Source organism: Catharus ustulatus, chromosome 2 (genome assembly GCF_009819885.2).
Source record: "Catharus ustulatus isolate bCatUst1 chromosome 2, bCatUst1.pri.v2, whole genome shotgun sequence".
Lineage (NCBI taxonomy): Eukaryota > Metazoa > Chordata > Aves > Passeriformes > Turdidae > Catharus > Catharus ustulatus.
Window position 1 is genome coordinate 31,013,022 of NC_046222.1, and position 19,532 is coordinate 31,032,553.

At 41.6% G+C, this 19,532-nt stretch overlaps 1 protein-coding gene across 6 annotated transcripts in view; it reads right to left on the reverse strand.

Annotated features, from left to right (window-relative positions):
* Positions 1–19,532, reverse strand: part of TSPAN9 (tetraspanin 9) — a 181,698-nt gene that overhangs the window by 121,234 nt on the left and 40,932 nt on the right. Inside the window, exon 2 of one of the 6 annotated variants that reach the window (XM_033052174.1) lies at positions 17,720–17,868. The exons of the other annotated variants lie outside the window; for them this stretch is intronic. Coding sequence (XP_032908065.1) covers positions 17,720–17,804 — 85 coding nt within the window. The 5' untranslated portion in view covers positions 17,805–17,868. The remainder of the gene's footprint in view (positions 1–17,719; positions 17,869–19,532) is intronic. 6 annotated transcript variants of the gene reach the window in all.

Consider the following 19,532-nt stretch of genomic DNA (forward strand, 5'->3'; position numbering starts at 1 on the left):
AGTCCCACTCAGCCCGTGCGGCTGGCGGGGACTGGGACCGGGGGCTGGGCGGTCCCTCTCAGCCCGTGCAGCAGCCGCTGGCCGGGGGCTGGCCGCTCCTGTCCCCCGCTCGCGGCTGGGCTTACAGCTCGCACTTTTTTTTTGTGCAGTGAGGAGCTGAGCCGTGTGCAACAAAGTAACAAATTACCGGCAGAGGCTTGCCCGTTTTTTTCTTGTGCAGCGAGGAGCTGAGCTGCGTGCAAAAACTAACAAATTACTGGCAGTTTGTAAACATTTTTCACAGACTGGCGCAGCCTTTAAACACAGCCCCAGGTGCCCTCCCCGTGCCGCAGTCGGGGCCAGCAGCAGCTCCCTCCCTCCCCACGCAGCTCCTACCGGCCGTGGCCGTCCGCTCCCGCCCCCCCTCGCGACTCGGAGTTCCCGCGGCACTGCCCCCCCATTGCGGCTCACACTTCCGGGTTTGCGAATTTTGCAACTTTGTACATCAGATAAGGTGCACCGGACTATAAGGTGCACTTCTGGGTTCAGGGAAAAATTTTAGTCAAAAGGGTGCGCCTTATAGTTGTGAAATTACTGTAAGTGCAAGCCTAGTCCCAGTTGCTAGCAATGGAAAACTTCTAAGAATATTGTCTTAATACTCATCTGTGTAAAAGATACCAAATTATTTGTGAAGTTCTTTGTTCTCAAATGTCCAACACCAAAAAAAAATCCACACACACCAAACCAACCCAATTTTCACCCCTCCTTCCATCAACAATATTTAAATTTCAGATTTCCAGCTATTCAGCTAGAAAGAGTAACTAGAACTTGCTAAGAGCTCCCAAATCTGATAGCCCCATTAAGACAAGGCAATACAGGATCACATCTCCACATCCATCCAGTAGCAAAGCCATGCATATTCCAAATGCATACACATACTTACATAGAATATCTCAGAACTGCCGAGGTTGAATAAGATCCTGAAGATCATCAGGTCCAACCATTAACCTGCCACTGCCAAGTTCACCACTAAACCATGTCCCTAAGTGCCACACCTACACATCTTTTTGTTACCTTCAGAGATGGTGACTCAACCACTTTCCTGGGCAACCTATTCCCATGCTTGGCAATCCCTTCAGTGAAGAAATTTTTCCTAAAATCCAATCTAGACCCCATCAGGTAGAACTTCATATAGATATAGATAGTAGGCTTGATCTTGTGCTGCTTGTTGGCTGATCAGGAAGAAAGCACATCAGAGCGAAATTTGTACTATTTGCGCACATACACAACATGGATCCCTCCAATTGCTGGCCTTAGATGCTCATCAGGGCCCTGGCGTCCACTCTTGCTGGACCAGGAGTGATAACCCATGAGGCCTACAAAACCCCTCCTGTGGTTTGTGTTGTGATCCCTGGCCCTGGCTCTACTTCCTGGCACTTAGACTCAATGCATCCACAGAGAAAAAGTAGCACCTCAACCACAGTCAGAAACAGAATAAGAATATAAGATGAACTGCAGTGATTACACACAGGGTATGACCCAGGAATGGAACGAGACAAGGAGAGGCAAGGATAGACTAGACTAGACTAGACTAGAAAAGGATAATTTCACTCAGAAGGACCCTTTGGCAATCACCTAATCCAACTGCCTGACCACTTCAGGGCTTGACCAAAAGTTAAAGAATGTTATTAAGCTCATGGTCCAAATGCCCCTTAAACACTGAGAAGCTTAGGATATCAACGCCCTCTCTAGGAAGCCTGTTTAAGTGTCAGGCCACTCTCTTAGGGAAGAAATGCTTCTTGATGACAAGTCTAAACCTCCTCTAATGTAGCTTTTAAACATTCCCTCTTGTACTATCATAGGATGCCAGGGAGAAGGGATCAGCATCGCCCTCTCCATTTCCTCTCCTCCGGAGCAGCAGAGACAAGGGAGTCACCTCTCAACTTCTCTTTTCTCCGAACTGCACAAACCCAGAGCCCTCAGCCACTACTCCCAGGACACACCTTCCAGCCCTTCCACAGCTTTGTTGCCCTTCTCTGCACACATTCAAAGACTTTTCCTCCCCTCTGAAGTGGTGGTGCCCAGAAGTGCTGCCCTCACTCTGGGTGAGGCTGCACCAGCACTGAGCGCAGTGGATGATCCCCGCTCTGCCCGGCTGTGCTGCCCTGTTTGATGCCCCCCAGGACAGGGTTTGTGCCCTCTGGGCTGCCCGGACACACCCTGCTGACTCACTGAGCTGCTGCCCACCAGTACCCCCAGGGTCCTCCCTGCAGGGACTCCCCAGACTCCTCTCCCAGATTTTATCTGTGCCTGCAGTTACTCCATCCCAGGTGCAGGATCTGGCGCTTGTTATTGTTAAATTTCATGCCAGGGATGACTGCAAATGAACTGAACAGCCCCTCATGTTCACTCATCTTGACAGGTTTTACAACCATACCATAGGCTGACCCCTCTCCTGTGACAGTCTGGGGAGAAGTCAGGTCATGGTGCTCCCTCTGCAGTACTTTGGGTTGGTTGGGTTCTCTCAACTGCTGCACCTTTATGTTTATGACCCTTTTATCACATAACCTAACAGTATCCTCTGAAATTTGGCATGAATGAATCCAAGCCTGCACTGTGCTTAACCACTGCACTTATTTCTCCCACAAAATCAGTCAAGGGAAACAGGGGCAGGGCATACAGGTTATTATGAACATCCTGCAACTTTTGATAAAAACAATCTAAGTCTTTTGTTAAACACAGACTTTAAAATTTAGAACTTGCTCATAAAAATTCATATCCTGTCCTACACTGAAGTTATGGTGTCCGTATATATATACACACATGTATTACATATAAATTAATAATGTTAAATATGAATGGAAGTATTTTGTTGTCTGCTGCCAGCAGGGACACTAAGGAAATAAATGTACAACCCCAGTTATTTTTCTAGTGATTTGTTCCTTATGAGATATATTTTATGTTCCTTATGAGATACTCTTCAGTGAGGCACTGGCTTATCAACACACTTTCCCATGCTTTTAGAAGGACTTGCTACAAAATTTCAAAGACCAAGTCAAATCAAGTATTTTAAATTCCTCCCTTCCTGTTGGGTTTTTTTGTTTGGTGATGGGGGTTGAACTTCACATAATCACAAAATGGTTTGAGGTTGGAAGGGACATTAAAGATCATCTAGTTTCACCCCCCTGTCATGGGCAGGGACATCTTCCACTAGATCAGGTTGCTCAAAGCCCTGTCCAACTTGGCCTTGAACAATTCCTGGGATGGAGCATTCACGGCTTCTCTGGGCAACCTGCACCAGTGCCTCATCATCCTCACAGAAAAGAGTATCGTCTTTATATCTAATCTAAACCTGCTCTCCTGCAGTGCCTTGGAGAAGAAAGAGAGAGGGGGAAGTGACCTCCTACACATTAAGAAAAACATGAAAGAGAACTGGGTTTGCCCTGCAAGAGAAAAAAGGCCTAAAGGCAAAGGAAGAACCAGTTTGGAGTTCAACAACATTATGAGCAGAGCAACTGGAGGAGACTTAGCACAGGGAGGCACATTCAAGAACAAGAAACACTGGAACTGAGTATAGACTGTGGGTGGAGGATGAGCATTTGTCATTACAACAAGGGTAGACTGGAGAAAACTCTAGAATCTTATTTTAAGATACCACTCTTTACCAGCTTTCAAGTAAAGACGACCCACACACCAAACCTGTGGAGAATAAGGTATCTCTGTCCTGTCCCGTACATAGCTATTTATTCAACATCTTATGTCTGCAGTCTCCTTCTAGGTTGTAGCGTTTTGGCAACTTAATGTAAATTGTAAATACAAAGTCCTAAGTTCCTCTGGTCTTCCCACTCCTTGCAGCATCCTGCCCTTCCCAGGTGTTGGTATTTGTACCTATTCAATGAGACCCTTCAAGAAAATGAGTTGACCACAAATCCTGTGAAAAAAAACACCAGGGCAGCTCCTGAAGGTACTAGTGCATTGAGGAAAGAAAACATGCTCAGGGAAAAAAGGCTGGATCACAGCAACCCCAATTTGAGGTCAGTTTCAAGAGCTGTGCAACCACAATCTAAATGTGTCCATTCTGGAAGATACACCTCCTGGATATTTTTGGGTAGCATGACACTGCCTGTTATCCCTCCCATTTCATGGGTAGCAAAGAAATGTCCAGCAAATTGCCAGAGCTCTCACAGGAAACTTTGCCCACCCTGGAAGTGTGAGCTGTGAGCCGTGGGGGGAGCCGGCAATGCCACGGTAGCCGGGTGGAGGTGGGCCTGGGGGCCCATGGCTGCCGGGTTGAGGCGGGGCCTCGGCCAGCAACCGCCTGGGGGGAGCTGGGGGCGGAGCCTCGCTGCAAAAAAAAAGTGCGCCCTATAGTCCAGTGCGCCTTATCTGATCTACAAAGTTGCGAATTTTACCGACTCCCAGGGGGTGCGCCTTATAGTCCGGTGTGCCTTATGGTCATGAAATTACTGTACTAGAACACATTCTGTGCAATATTTCAGTTTTGCTGCTCAGGTCTTGAGAAGACATCTTTTGGCAAAATCAGAAGCAGAAGTTGCTGAATAATTTCCTATTAAGGGCACAGAGTAGAATAAAGTGGCTGTAAGTGCTTGTGCATTAAGTCATTCTCATAAGGTATTTGGGGTTTTTCTATATCTGTATCTAACAAGAAAAAGATGGGTTCTTTATTTAGTTTAAATTAAAATAACAATACAGTGAAGTTATCTCACAACCAACAGACACTCCGAACTTCCACCTCTTAGAACCCTAACAGCTTTTTCATTCTCCCCGTCGCCTTCCTCAGCTTCTGATGATTCCTGTGCTGCTCCATCTATGGTAGTGGAGACAGTGCTTCACCAGAGGCCTTAGATGCTAAAGGGTATAAGGAAGCAGGTTATGCAAAAAGTATCTATTTCCAGCACAGGAATGTGGCCTGTAACTATCCCATGACAGGGAGCTCAGCTCAAATAGAAAGTGTAAGCCCAAGCATATCAAAGCAACAGGAGCACTGCATCCTGAGATAGCAGTGGGAAACCGGGGAAGTGGGGGTGGGGAGGAAGGGGACAGAATGAACAAGCACTTTAGTCTAAAAGAGGAAAGGAAACACTAAGGCAAGTCCTGAAATTTTATAAGGGAGTCTGGAAGGCACCTCATAGCCTTAGACTGAAAGATACAGCACATAAAATATCAGAAGAAAAGGGCACAGCAAAAACTGATTTTAAAAAAATAGCTACAGTGAAAAATGACCATTAATTCTTCAAGACAGAAGAGTAAATAGCACTAAAGCTCCTGGTTTAGCCTCAGACTCTTAAGAGATCTCAGAGCTGAATAGCCTTACTTTCAGCACACAAAGACAATCAGCACTCTACAGCTCTTTCACAAAGAGAACTTACCTCAATACACATTGACAGGAATTACAGATTTTGAGGTGAACTCATTTTTAAAAATCTATTCCTATATGTAGCCCTGTTGCAAAAGTAAAACGAAGCAAAACAAACTTTGCATAGTCAAGTGCAAAACTGTTTTGAAGGTCACATCCTTGAATGAGTTATGAGCATTCAGGCTGTACATGCATCATAGGAACACTGATGTATCTCCCCAGTTCTCCCACTCCACCGACAACAGAATTGCAGTTTTCCATTTCCATTTGCAGAAAATGGGAATCATGCTGCCCATGTAAGGACCTGTTGTTCTCATAATTGGATATGATCTTTCACATTTGAAGCCTAGAGAGCTCAGCTCTGATAAGAACAGGATGTTAGAACATTAATGAATAACTCACACTTTTTCCATATTCTCTTGCTTATGTGTGCGCAAGAACACTAGTCCAGGTGAACACCACCACAAAAAATGGAAAGTATTTAAGGAAATAATTCACAGTTAGAAGTTGCTTCCTTTATGGAAGGACCTAATCATATAACAGGTCCTGCAAGGGAGAAGGTTAGGAACAACGCTCTGAATGTCAAGCCACTCAACTCCTGTCCCTGAAATCCAACAAGATCCTTGCATTTACCAAAGAGGTTTTTTTGCAATGCACAGTAAAATTCCTCACATAGTCATGCTCCTACTAATCACATTCCTTGGATCTTAGTTGTTTTTCTTCAGACCAAGGTTGCTCTGCAGGCAGAATGGCCATGCACTTAAAACTACAGTGGGACCTGCACCATAAACACAGGCTGTAATTTAACACAAAGTGTCCTAAAAAACCTAGGGTCTAAAACTGGGCAGTCAGAAATGAAAAGCTTTCTAAACTTCCCTGTGTCCAACTCACATGCATTATAATGGAGAAATGGCAACCGTTCACTTTCCCTCAACCAGGTGCTCTGAAAAATTAAGTCCTAAAATTTTATGAAGCATTCCAATATCATCACAGTAATGCCAGTGTAAGCTGTCTTCAGAGCAGTGTTTGAACAGCACACATCAACTGCAACTTAATAACGAGGATAAAGCAAAATAGGCACTCCTTGGTTGGATGGTGTAGCGCACTACCCTTGAAGACAATGGGATGGCACGTTAGGGAACTGGAAAAGTGGCTTCACACTGAATCCACATAAAGCAATCGACCAGTCATGCACCTTAATCCCATTGCTCCCTTAACTTTCACGGAATCAGACACACAGCTAAGCAAAGCTCAACCACTCATTTAGTATACCCATCCCTCCAAAAGCAGTATCAACATATACAGACATCTGCTCAGCAGGAAGCTGTATCCCAGTTCCAGCTCTGCCAGATGCTACATGCCACAGCCACAGCTGGGAAACAGAGGAGATGGCCTGTAACTGTTTCCCAAGAGACCAGCAGAGGGAAAAAAAAAAAAGAAAAGAATATCTCTCACAGTTCTGTGGGAAACATCTCATGTCTGCCAGACCTCACAATAATTGCAGAAATACCTACTCACTGTCCAGGGCTGTGCTCTCCATCTAAGTATTTTGCACAATACATGTTCCTAAAAGCCTCCATGGCTAGAAGCTCTGCACCTTTCTCAGGCAGCCTGTGCCAAGGTTGTCTTTTCCCTGGTGTCACAGCAGCTACCACAAGCTCCCTTTGCTTTTAGATTCTTGCCTGTGCTAAAATTTGGCAGCCTCAGCATTACTGTTTCTTTACTACTTAGTATGCAAACCCAGTATAGTTTATTCTTATTATTATATTTGCTTTTAACACCTTGTTATGTGAAAATAAAATTGTAGTGTTTGTACAAAGTCTACTTGTAATGCATTACAGTCCTCTCTGAAACACACATGGTTATTTTTGGGCCACGTAAGTCCAAAGGAATTCAGTCTCCTGGGTCTCTTTCTGCATCAGCACCTCTGCTGACACTGCAAATAGGTACTAGGCAGCAAAACTGCACTTCTCCTCCACAGTGAGTCTCTACTCTCTAAGTCCTGGTTGGGAGCTCATTTCTCACAGCCCACCAGAAAGTTATCAGCTGGCAACAGCTTTCAGACCTTACCACCTCAACTGGGTGCAAACTGCAATATGGACATGGAGAAACTTATAGATTATTACATGTCATCCATCCTCCTGGAATTTTTTCCCTCGAACTCTGTGGAAGGATGGGTTTAAGGGGAAGGTCAAAAGGCAGGCTCTACAACTTGAAGGGTTTGCGAGCAATTCAGAGCACTATCTTTAAGGTTCTGTGTGTAGAATCTTCTCTTGGGAAGGGATGACTCAAAGAGGCTCTTTCAATCACCATTACTTAGAGTTGCTCATAATCAGCATTACTTCCACATCTATTTTATCACAGCAGACTCTTACTCCAGTACACAGCCAACAAGATCACGTGATACAGCTGAAACAAGCTTTAAACACAACAATCTTACCACAAAATTTATTAAAATATAAAGTTGGTTTATCCTGTAGGAGGTTATCTAAATACTCACCAGACTGCTTGCATGAGCAAGGGGTGGGGAGAGGGGGAGAGACTGAGAGAGAGATTCCCTGATGGAGAGACCACCCATCCAGTATTCCCTTTCACAGCTGCTCTTGTGCAGAGGTTCCTTAGGTTTATTTCATGATGACAAAGTTTTGGGTTTATTTCAATTTTTTTCCAGAAGACAAATAGATGATATTTATGTATTCAGCTACAGCTTCTTACAAAATGATGTAATCAAAATCTTCTCAACCATCATTTATATCATGTAACAATGAAAATTAAGTTCCACATTCAGAAACTGTACCGACTATTGCTGAAAAAACACCACATTGACTCCAAGGATGGGATAATCATGGCAATTGTAACTGAGATGGATCAAAGCTGCTTGTCTTTTATGGTCTTCTTTTGCAAAGGATCGAACATAACCAGACTACTGGGAATGTGGTGCAGCTCAGTGTAGAAGGACATTAATTTTCTTTGCCTGGAAAAGGCTCTCAGCATTTTTCATGTAATTACACCAAAGAGCAAGTCAACTGTAGGGCTAAAAGGGAGCAAATGTGAGGAGAAAAACAGGAATAAACCTTCAGCGGGACTTGAACTTGGGAAAACAATTCCAGCATGTTCAGAATGAGTAACACCACTTTCACCTTCTCTGATGAAAGTTCACACTGCTCAGCTCCATGAAAGCATTTGAAATAGGAGGGAGGAAGGGAATCACAGTAGGATTGAGAGGGAGTGTGTATTGCCTCTGATGAATGGCACAATGCCCAGGCAGCTGCTGCACAAATGCCAAAAGTGGGACCTTTGTTGCTTCAGCTGGATCCCTCTTGAAGTTTTGAATTACAGGCAGATACCTCACGTTATGGGATTCTGCTGCAGCACAGCAATGCAGAGACTGCTTGCTACACGTGTCTTTTCCATTCTGAAACTGAAACCCTAATGGGAAACCAGACTCTCCAAAAGCCTCACAGAGCAGTAAAAAGTGTATTTTAGCACTTTTACACCAGACCTTGCAGGAATTAACATTATCCTGAATCTTTGTTAATCTTTCAAATGCAAAAGGCTGAATGCAGACAGCCACATTTTAAAATCAAAAACTGAAAAAAGCAAAGGTGTGCACAGTAACGGAAGGCAAATGAATTCTTTAAAATTCTGTGAACAACTTGGCAGGTGGTTGCTGCATTTTAAGCAAGAGTCATGTAATTTTCCACATAGCAGGTAAAGGAATGAATCACAGAATCACAGAGTTTCTCAAGTTGGAAGAGCCTCATAAGGATGAGCAAGTCCAACACCCTGTTCCTCACAGGACTGCCTAAAACTGGACCCTATGAGTAAGAGCCTTGGCCAGATGCTCCTTAACTCTGACAGGTCTGATGCTGCAACCACTTCCCTGGGGAGCCTGTTCCTGTGACTGACAACCTTCTCAGTGAAGAACCTTTTCCTAACATCCAAGCTGAACTTCCCCGATGTAGCTTCATTTAATTTAATTTCATTTCATTTCATTGTGTCCTAGTGACACAATGTATCCACTAGTGACCAAAAGACAATCAGGATTGTCCCATCCCAGGTGAAGAATGTGGCACTTTCCCTTGCTAAATTTCATATGGTTGCTCTCCAGACTATCCAAATCTCTCTGTAAGGCTTCTCTGTCCTTGAGGGTGCCCACAGCTCCTCCTCATCAGCAAACTTTCTTAAGGTACATTTGATTCCAGTGTCCAGATAATTTATGAAGACATTAAAGAGCACTGGCCCTAAAACTGAGTCATGGGGAACTCTACTGGTGACTGACCACCAGGCTGATGTAACCCCATTCATTACAACGCCCTGGGCCCCACCAACAGCCCATTGCTCACTCCATGTCCTATGAACTTGTCTAGATATGTGATGAGTAGTTTATTCAGAAAGCCACTGTGAGAGACAGTAGCTAAAGCTTTGACAAAATAACAAAAAAAAAAAAAGCTTCCTTTGGTCAACTAGGTGGGTAACCTTGTCATAAAAGGAAGTTAAGTTGGTTAAGCAGGACTTTCCCCATGTGAACCCATGCTGGTTATGAACAATGACTACCTTGTATCTCAGTGCTTAAAGTAAATGAGATAACCAGATATATCTGCAAGTTTAAAGCATATTTTCACCTCAAATGAAATTATTAAAAATTCCAAGTTATGACAACTTCTAAGATCTAAAAATTGTCATGCTATTAAAGTGTTTTTAATCAGACAGACATATTCAAGTTAAATAAAGTGTAGAACAGAACTGGGTGATATCACCTTTGACAGTAGCAGTATTTTCTGAGAAGCTACTGTTCTCACTGCAGCTTAAAGAACTAGTTCTGTTTCATCACCACCTGTGCTGGTTTTGGCTGGAGTATCATTAATTTTCTTCACAGTGGCTGGTGTGGGGCTGGTATGGGATTTGTGCTGGAAACAGTGCTGATAACACAGAGTTTTTTTGTTGGTTTTAATTGCTAAGCAGCGCTTGCACAGCATTAAGGCTTTTTCTGCTCCTCACCCCACCCCACCAGCAAGGAGGCTGTGGGTAGACAAGAACTTGGGAGCGAACACAGCCAGGATAGCTGACCCCAACTGACCTAAGGGATCTCCCAGACCATATGATGTCCTGCTTAGTATGTAGAGCTCAGGGAAGAAGAAAGAAGGCAGGAATATTCAGAGTGATGGCACTTGCCTTGCCAGGTCACCGTTATCTGTGATGGTGCCTCACTGTCGTGGGGATGGCAGAGGACCTGCCTGCCCATGGGAAGTGGTAAATTGTTGGAGTCAGTGAGACAAGAGCCTGCCTGAATCCTTCAGGCAGAAGCCAGAGTGCAGGAATGCAATTAAAGTCCTTAGATGGATTGAAGCATGTTAAGCCACCCACACACAGAATGGGAGTTTAGGTAAAAGAATAAGTTTGAGTATAAGCTTAGATGTGAGTTTGAGTTTTAGGATAAGTAAGTAAGTCAGTAAGTCAGTAAGTTTTAGTGTGAGCTGTAGTGCTTTTAGTAAGTAAAAGGTGCAGATACCAGAGTAGAAGAACAAGTTCTAGTGAAGGATTAAAAACATACTATTGTTTTCAGTAGAGGCTCCAGAAGCTCAGTTTGAGACAGTACTTAGACGTAATAGAACTCCAGTAAGAATATTGCTTATATTTTTCAGATAGAACAAGACAGATTGTATACGTAGTTTATACTTATCCTAACGTGTTAAGAAATTAGAATTCTAATAGGTTAAGAGGTAGTGATCCAAGTTTACGTGTTAGCTTGTTGGAAAAATCCTATATAAGATTTTGTATTAGGGAGAGTTTGTGCTTTTTGCCATTGTTTTGCCATTGAGTTCTATTTTGCTTTGCTATTGCTTTGCCTGCCAGCATTTTCAACACCTGAGAAGAAGACAGGAGCTCCAGCAGCAACACCAGCCCTCTCCAGGACTCCTGGGGATGGCTCCTGCTTCTATTTGGGACTTTATGCTAAAACTTAACATGGAGTTTAATGTCTATGACTGTGCTTTTGAGGACTGATGCACTTTTACAATAAATAACCTTTTTAGCAACTATTAGCTGCTTTAATCATTTGGAGATAATCTGGCACGAAGGGTGCGTCAAAAGCACCAGAGGTTTATAACCTCACAGTGAATGATTCCTTGTTTTGCTTTGCTTGAGTGCTCAGATTCTGCTTTCCCTATTAAACTGTCTTTATCACAACCCATGAATTTTCTGTCTTTTACACTTCCCATTCTCTTCACCATCCCACAGGGAGGAAGCTGCTGCGTGGGACTTAGTTGATGGTTGGGGCTCAACCCCAACACAACCTTACATGAAGTTATAGACTAACAAATAAATTTTTTAAAAAATGAGAAAAAATAGCTTGGTTTCTTCCCAACTAAAAATATCCCAGACCTTGATAAGTTCCAATTTTATACTCAACACAGTGACTAACAAATAAACTTCAATATATAATAGATTCTTTGCCCTAATGCTAATTTTATATGCAAAGCATGCTTTTAGAAACACTATTCTTTAAGCCTCCAGCACAATTAATGTAGCCTTACATAACCATATAACAAATTCTTACAGTTTTAATTTATTTCCAGATTTCAAACCACATCCAATTTTACATAATCCTAAATTAAATATTACACCAGTTAATAAGTAGTTTTTGAGGCTTTAACATAATGCAAAACACATGGAAATTGAAATTCTTAATCAGTGGACCATTCATTATTTGATGAGAAGCAGTAAAACCATTTTCCTATTTCCCACTCTCCCAGCCAAAACTAACACCGAAACTAAGACCAAATCTATTTTTCCCAGAGAATAACAACTAAATTAACAATTAGAGGAAAAAAGATTAATCCAGATAAGTTCCATTTTATTTAACTTATTATAAAACTGGGAATTAAAACCACACTACCAAAAACCCAAAAAAACCCAAAAACATTTTTCTCAACAGGTTTTGGACTTTTGGATGTATTTAATACAGCAGAACGATAAAGTTTGCTTTTCACTGTATTCTGAAAATAGGCAATTCTGTGGACTGCGGACTAGTGGTTCTTCCATCCTTAAAAATTCTCAATGAACTCAGAAAGTGCTTGAATTACATTAAAAAAAAAAAAAAAAGATATGTATCTTCAAGTAATGAGCTATTTCAAAATTAATTTGAAAGCTGTGATGCCACTACTGTCCAATTACTCAAAACATCTTTTGATGTTTAGCCAGATCTGAGTTTCTATTGTTATAAGTGGCAAAAACATGGAAATAATCCTCCAAACTTTCTTTAAGCAGCACAGATGAGAGAAAAAAAGTGAAGCTGCTGATTCTTCCTTCTTTAGAAGTCACTCTACTAAAGGTCACTCTTGCAACTGCCAACTTTTTGCAGTTCTTTCACTTGTTTTATCAGAGTTGGAATTAAATTTATCTTGGGAAAATCCACCACAGTTCCACAAAAGCCTTTAAGTCTACACACCTCACTTACATCACCTGAAGGTTCTATATTTCACAGTAGATATTGCTGACCAGCAATCTTCTGGAGGGCTGGGAAAACAGAGCACCAGTGTATCAGTTTATATCAACACCACTCTGTTCTGACACATAAATACTGCTATAGATAAATACTTTAAGATTACTTTAAAAAAATTAGAGTGCTCAGAATTGTATGTATGATAAATAAACCAGGGAATTGATGGGAAGCAAAAAAATATAAAAATTGTTAAGATACACATATCACAACTTAAACTAGGAAGGTCACCTCAAATATTAAATGTCGGAGCTCTTATCAAAAACTTCTAGCACAACCGGGACTTGAATTGTCAGCGTCACACTGATCTGGAAAGAATTGCTAGCAAATAGCATCAGTCATTTATTACTGCTCTCCCACTGCACTTTTTCCCATTTCAATGTTGATGGTGAGTGAGAAGCAGCTGAAGGGGCAACTGCTTGTGATGCACTGTAATCCTGTCTTGCTCTCAGGGTGCTTATGCAAGGGAGTTATACAGGGAGTCAAGAAATGGTACATCAAAACATCTGTACATCCACCCTGCCTTATGCTTCCTCCTCTGCAGCTCCATTGCTTCCACTTGGGACACCAAACCCAGCCTTATATCAAAGTGTCACACAGCTGTAGCTACTAACAGGTAATTAATGAGGATTAGGACCTGGCAAGCCACAGCACTGCTGAGTGATGGCTGCTGCTTCTCAGTTTGTCACATCTGGGCTTGACATGGGCCATCTCTCTCAGCATCATTTCTTTGTCCTATCACTGCCTATCCAAGCTCTTTGGTTCAGTTACATCTTCAGCCTGTTCTAAATAGCAGATGTAACTTGGGGAATTTTTAATCTTTTCCTCAAGTCTTTTCCACAGTTCATTCATATTTTTCATCTGGTCTGTCACATAAGGAAAGTCAAGTACTTTGCTGGAAAAGCCAATCTGTTTGTAAGGGTAAGGACAAGAGAAGTGACAGTTTCTGTGCCAACAGCCTGTCAAGTTCTTCCTTCCCCTGCATGTCTCACAAACCCCATGCCTCAGTGGACGGACAAGCTCTCCTACCTTCAACCAGAAGATAGTCAGGATTCCTACAGCACAAACAATGCCCACATTCACACAGGAAGTGGGTTTCCAAATAGGACATGGTCAAGCAAACAGTCTTTGGTTCAGTTTGATGCTGTAGGTGCTCACACCCAAGTGCCAACCATCAGGTGGTACCACTGTGGTACTCTGTGTACACAAAAGACCTAGTAATTTTCCACTGCTGAGCAACTTTGTGCCAGAAATAATGATATCCTCACTCAAAGACAATGATTATAAATAATTATAGTAGGTTTAGCAGTGAGTCAGTTCAGATCCAACTTAGACAGTCAATATGAAAGTTTAACAGCGACAGAGGTCTCACCAAATTTTAACATTTGTATGAACTGTCTGATCACGTAAGGACACTTTAAAATAAAGAATATAAAACCAATACAATTCCTCTACAGAGAGCAACTCCCAGTTGCAGTGTTATGATCTATGACTTGACAGCACTTCATCATCTTGTGTAAGGCTTTTCTTCTCTCTTTTTTTAATACAGCAGCATGGTTTTGTCTTTAACAATAGACTTAAGTAAAATTAAGTCATTCATTTTCTTAAATGGTGCTGCATCGTCAGCACCCTATAATTATTTTAGTGTATGAATGCAATAGTTGAGAATAAAAGTCTTAAATTTATGCAATCTTACAGCACCCTTGGCATAAATCATATGCTCAGACATTTTGCATGATAATTTGGCCTGTACAAAGTCTGCCAGCTTTTGAAAATGCCTTGTATTATACACCACCCTGCAGAAGATTTGCTACATTTAATATACTCCTATCAGCCAGCACAATGCCTTTAAATTCAATATAAATTATCAGAATAATAAAATAAGTTCCAATTAAGTCCAAACTGCCAGCCAACCAGAGAAAAAAGAACTTACCTTAAAAATGCTCCTGCTTGTAATACCTGTTACTGTGTCATTCTTGCATATAATTGCCTACCTCCTACAGGAGAGTGTACAATTGCAACACATTCCCCTCGACATAGAGCAGACTAACCTCCAGGCTTGTCTACTGAGAGCAGAAAACCTAAAGATCCTGAAATTCCTGAGGTGTTTGTAAGATGACCTTGGTTTTCCATGCTCAGGGCTTCCATCGGCTATAGGTATCCCAACACAGAAAGTTCCACTCTTAAGAGCTGAGGAATGTGGTAAAGCTTTCATACAGCTCAGGCACTCAGCTGTGGGGAAGGAGACTCCTCATGTGCTCAGAGCACAGATTATGCACAGCTTCCTACACTTGTGTTCCAACCACACTCCTGACACAAGCCAGAACGCTGCCACGCTGCAGCTAAAACCTGGAGCAACACAACTCTCTCAAACCTAGGCATTGCTTAACCCTGTTGAACCCATTTTGTCCTCACCCCAGCACAGTGCTGCAAAAGGTCCTCAGCAGTTTTTTGACTGATTCCCACAGCAATCCTTAGAAGGACTGAAAAGTCACAAAAAGACAGCAGGTATTCAAGATAATGACCCTGAAGAACTACCTAGCACTTCTCAGATGTTGTATCGAGTTTTTGAAACTGGGTAACAAATAGATGATTTGGGGCTTTTTGAGACAAAGTGTCAAAAGAACTCTTCAGAAAAACATAGAAACCTCACCTCCCAAGTACAACAAGGATTGGCAGTGGTCCAGACAAAGAGTAATAACTTTTGAAATTTGACTGCTTTATAGTTCTGAGATTCACACTTAAGGTTAATTTCTAAAACTGTCAATTATCCACAATCTTGTTACAAAATCTTTTAGTATAAAAAAATGGGAAAGATATTCAAGTCTTTATTCTGTAAGTGCAAAAATTCAAAAATCTTGGCCTAAATGCAGCTCTATTGATAGAGTTCATTAGGGCATCTATTTCGAATCAAAAGAAACGACAAAGAGTGGTTTTGGGGATGAGACAAAAGACTAGAAATTAGACTAAATAAGTTTGTGCAATTGTCTTGAAGGGGAGAAAACTTTAATTTTCAAGGCTACAACTAGCTTTTATACTCAGTAACAGCTCTGCAATTTTTTTCCTAGTCAAACTGGACTCCTCATTCTTGATACAATACATGTAATTTTTGATACTGACTTTTGTGGTTGAAAAATTAGAACTGGAGAGGTACGGGGGGAGAAAGGCTTTTGGGTGAGACTCAATCACTAAACCTTAATAGAACCAATGACTCATGCAGGAAACAAAGGAAGAAACTAGTGTTACAATAATCCTACTGTAAGATTAAAACATAGAAATAAAAATCTCCCTTAATACATGCAAAGATAAAGTGATACTATGTACCTTTAAAACAAGGTAGGAATAGTACATTTCAACATATGCTTCTTTACCCAAATGGCACTGATCCATCATCATACCCTCAGTTAGTTATTCTTGGAGATATACTAACACTCAAAATAAAGAAGGCACTAAACTTCCTGAGAGTGACAGGAAACCCAGCAGAGTAAGAAATTTTAGACAGAGTTATTTACAGATATTTTCCTGTGAGAAAAGAATGGTAAGAATGTAGCTTGAACATTAACAAATCCACTAAAACATCAGTCTGCCTGGCGGAGTCAGCAGATTTGGTGGGGGATTCAGTGGAGCTGAAAAGTCAAACTTTAGCTTGTAATCAGAAAAATCCTACTTTAGAAATTTGAACCAGCAGCTAGAAACATGTAATATAATACACAGCTCTCCTAAAATGGTACCCAGATAGAGGGACCTTATACTATGTGAAGCCTGTGACTATTTAGCTAAAAAAAAAAAAGTCAATGACACTGAAGCTCTTTATTATTCTGCAGGGACCTATCTGTAAGTGAGTGACATGGACAAAATCTGCAAATCTGCATTTCCTTCCTTTGCTTTCCTTGGGAAAGGTGCTGCAGATCATGTGTGCAATTCCTCCATTAGGATGCTGACAGAAGCGAAGTTTATTCCAATTGAAATTGTCTAGTCTATTCTAAAGATACACTCGTGGAAAAGAAATTAGATCGACTGAATTTTAAAATAACATAATTCAAAATATTTATTTAGATTGTTTATGAAGCAATTACGCAGAATGCTTAGGTAACAGTTTAAATGAATCAGTTACTAGTTGCTAATGTCTTTACTCTCAAGTAGGAAGGCATTTGCAGAGTGGGGTTCTACAGGAGATCAAGCCCACAATCCTGCAAATACCCAAGAAGATCCCTGTCTTTGGGGTTTTTTTAATGTAATTCAAGAATTTTCTGAACTCATTGAGAATTTTTAAGGATGGAAGAAGAGAAGCTCAGTACAACACAGGAAGCCCAGAACCAACTGCTTCCCTCTTGCTTTAGCATAGTAGAGACATGCAAGACCTGATTCATTATTATTCTTCCAAGGCACTTCCATATGCCTGAGGAACATCACTATGTAGCCCTGATTTTCTGGAGTACCAGTAGTTTTTCAGAAAGAGAACACTGACAAGTATAGCACACCACAGAGCAACTGCTACGGGGTTCAGCCAAGAAGCACTCACATGTAAGTAGGTTTAGGCTTCTGGGAGAAAAAAAATATTTATTAAACAAGCAAATAAATAATGAAGATGAAGGAAGAGATTTGGGGATTATTAGGGAATATTTATTTGGCAGGAGAAAGCAGAGAGGACTTGATGAGACTTGTAAGCGATAAGTCTATTAAAAACATTGTTAGCAGAATGAACCTATTAAGTCCACATCCCCAAAGCAAGTTGGCAATCAGTTTTCAACACCTGCTTTCAGACAAGGGTTTGCAGAGTTTAGAATGTTATTTAAACTGATCTCCCAAGAACCTCTAGGTCAATAAACACGAGGTAAAAATGTACTTTCAGGACTGCTTACTGTGAGCATTAGCCATAGCAGATGCAATTTTCAAGCAGCAGCATTCAACACCAGGTGGAGGAGAGCTGGGCATTCTGTCCTGCATGGAGCATGTCAAAGCCACATGGCCAGTAAGACGCAGACTGCTGAAGAGAGCAGGTCCCTCCTGACTAGTAAAAGTAAGAAACAGAAAGGTCCATCCAAGATAGTAATGAATCTATATTTATTTACAAAAAATCACATTTCCTTTAATTCAAAATGTGCTGAGCATTACTTATGTACTGGGAGATAACACCTGCAGCCCCTCAGGGCTTCCTAGAGTCTTATAAGGATTTCCAACTAGGATCTCCTTGACTTACAAGATCTAAAGAACACATCAAAAGTAGTCATTTGAAGCATTTATGTCAGACTTTTTATTAGCAGGCACTCTCTAGCATAGGACATCCTTCCTGGATAATTAAAATACAGAAAGGTCACATACAGTCCTCATTAGCAGAGAAATACAATAGCCCTGAGGTGGAGGAAAACTTTTTTAAGCTTTACACAGTGGAGTTAAACTGCATTCAGCAAGCACTCTTTCTCCCTAGGCCACCTGCAAGATCTTGCTTTCACTGTGAGTTACCAAAGTAAGTGAGAATTTTGTGAAGCTGTATTTGCCACTGTCACTGTCTCCCCTTGACAAATCTGCAGATGACACAAAACCAAGAAGATTGGTTGATACGCCAGATAGTTATGCCACCATTCATAGGCTGGAGATATGGGCTCACAGGAACCTCATGAAAAGTGACAAAGGGAAATGCAAAGTCTTGCACCTGAAGAGGAATAACCCCATGCACCAGGATGTGCTGGGGGCAAATGGACTAGAAAGTGTGCTGAGCCCATGCATTATGCAGAGACCTAACACTGCAGAAGGAGTCGCATCTACTATCTCTTTACAAAGGATTTAATGAAACAAGCACGACAAAAAAAGAAAAATATCTAGAACTGTCAAAGTGCTGTGCAGATGCCCTTGACGTTTTTTGAGAGGGAAGAATAGAAGATGACAAGTCCAGTCAGAAGTATTTTGCTTTAAACTGCCTTAGTCTGTACAAAATAAGGTTGTATTTGCACAACAGAAACCACAACATGCATCCAATGTAGAAATGAGGCAATGTGTAACAAGAAAAGATGATGCTTTCAGTGCTCAGGTGTGCAAACAGAAGCTTTGAATCCATGAGCACAGATGTCCCACGACTTCATCCTATACATCCAAGGTCACATGGTTTATTTCGGCACATAGATACACACATGTGGACTACATGTGTAGGTACAAACTAACTTGGACTTCAAGGCCTATTCTGTTCCCTGGAATAAGCTTCTCCTCCCAGTGGTCCAGTAAGTTAAATTTACAGGCATTGTAGCCTGAGGAGAGACTTCTCTAAGACCTCCCTTTAAAGAGAACCAGAGGGTAGTAAAGAAACACTGTAATTAACATCTATTTTAGGCCATTTTGTGGGAGCAAGATAGAACCACGCTATGAGTAACTTACAACTCCAAGCTGACCCCCAAGTCGAAATTAAGATGCCCTCCCATGCCCTGCAGGAGTCCACCAGAGACTCTAATCATGGAGGACTGTAAGGAAAGAGCAAGGCAACTACCAGAATTTTTTTGCAAAGCCAAAGTAAATGCAAAATGGCTATCAAGCAGAAATTAAGATAGTGAGCAGAAAGAAAGTCACAAAAGCCACTGATTCAAAATGCACACAAACCTGAAAATCACCAGAAACCACCTCCCCCACCAGATGTACAGATAAAGTATATTAGAATGAGCAGTGGTTTCATACTGAAATCCTTTT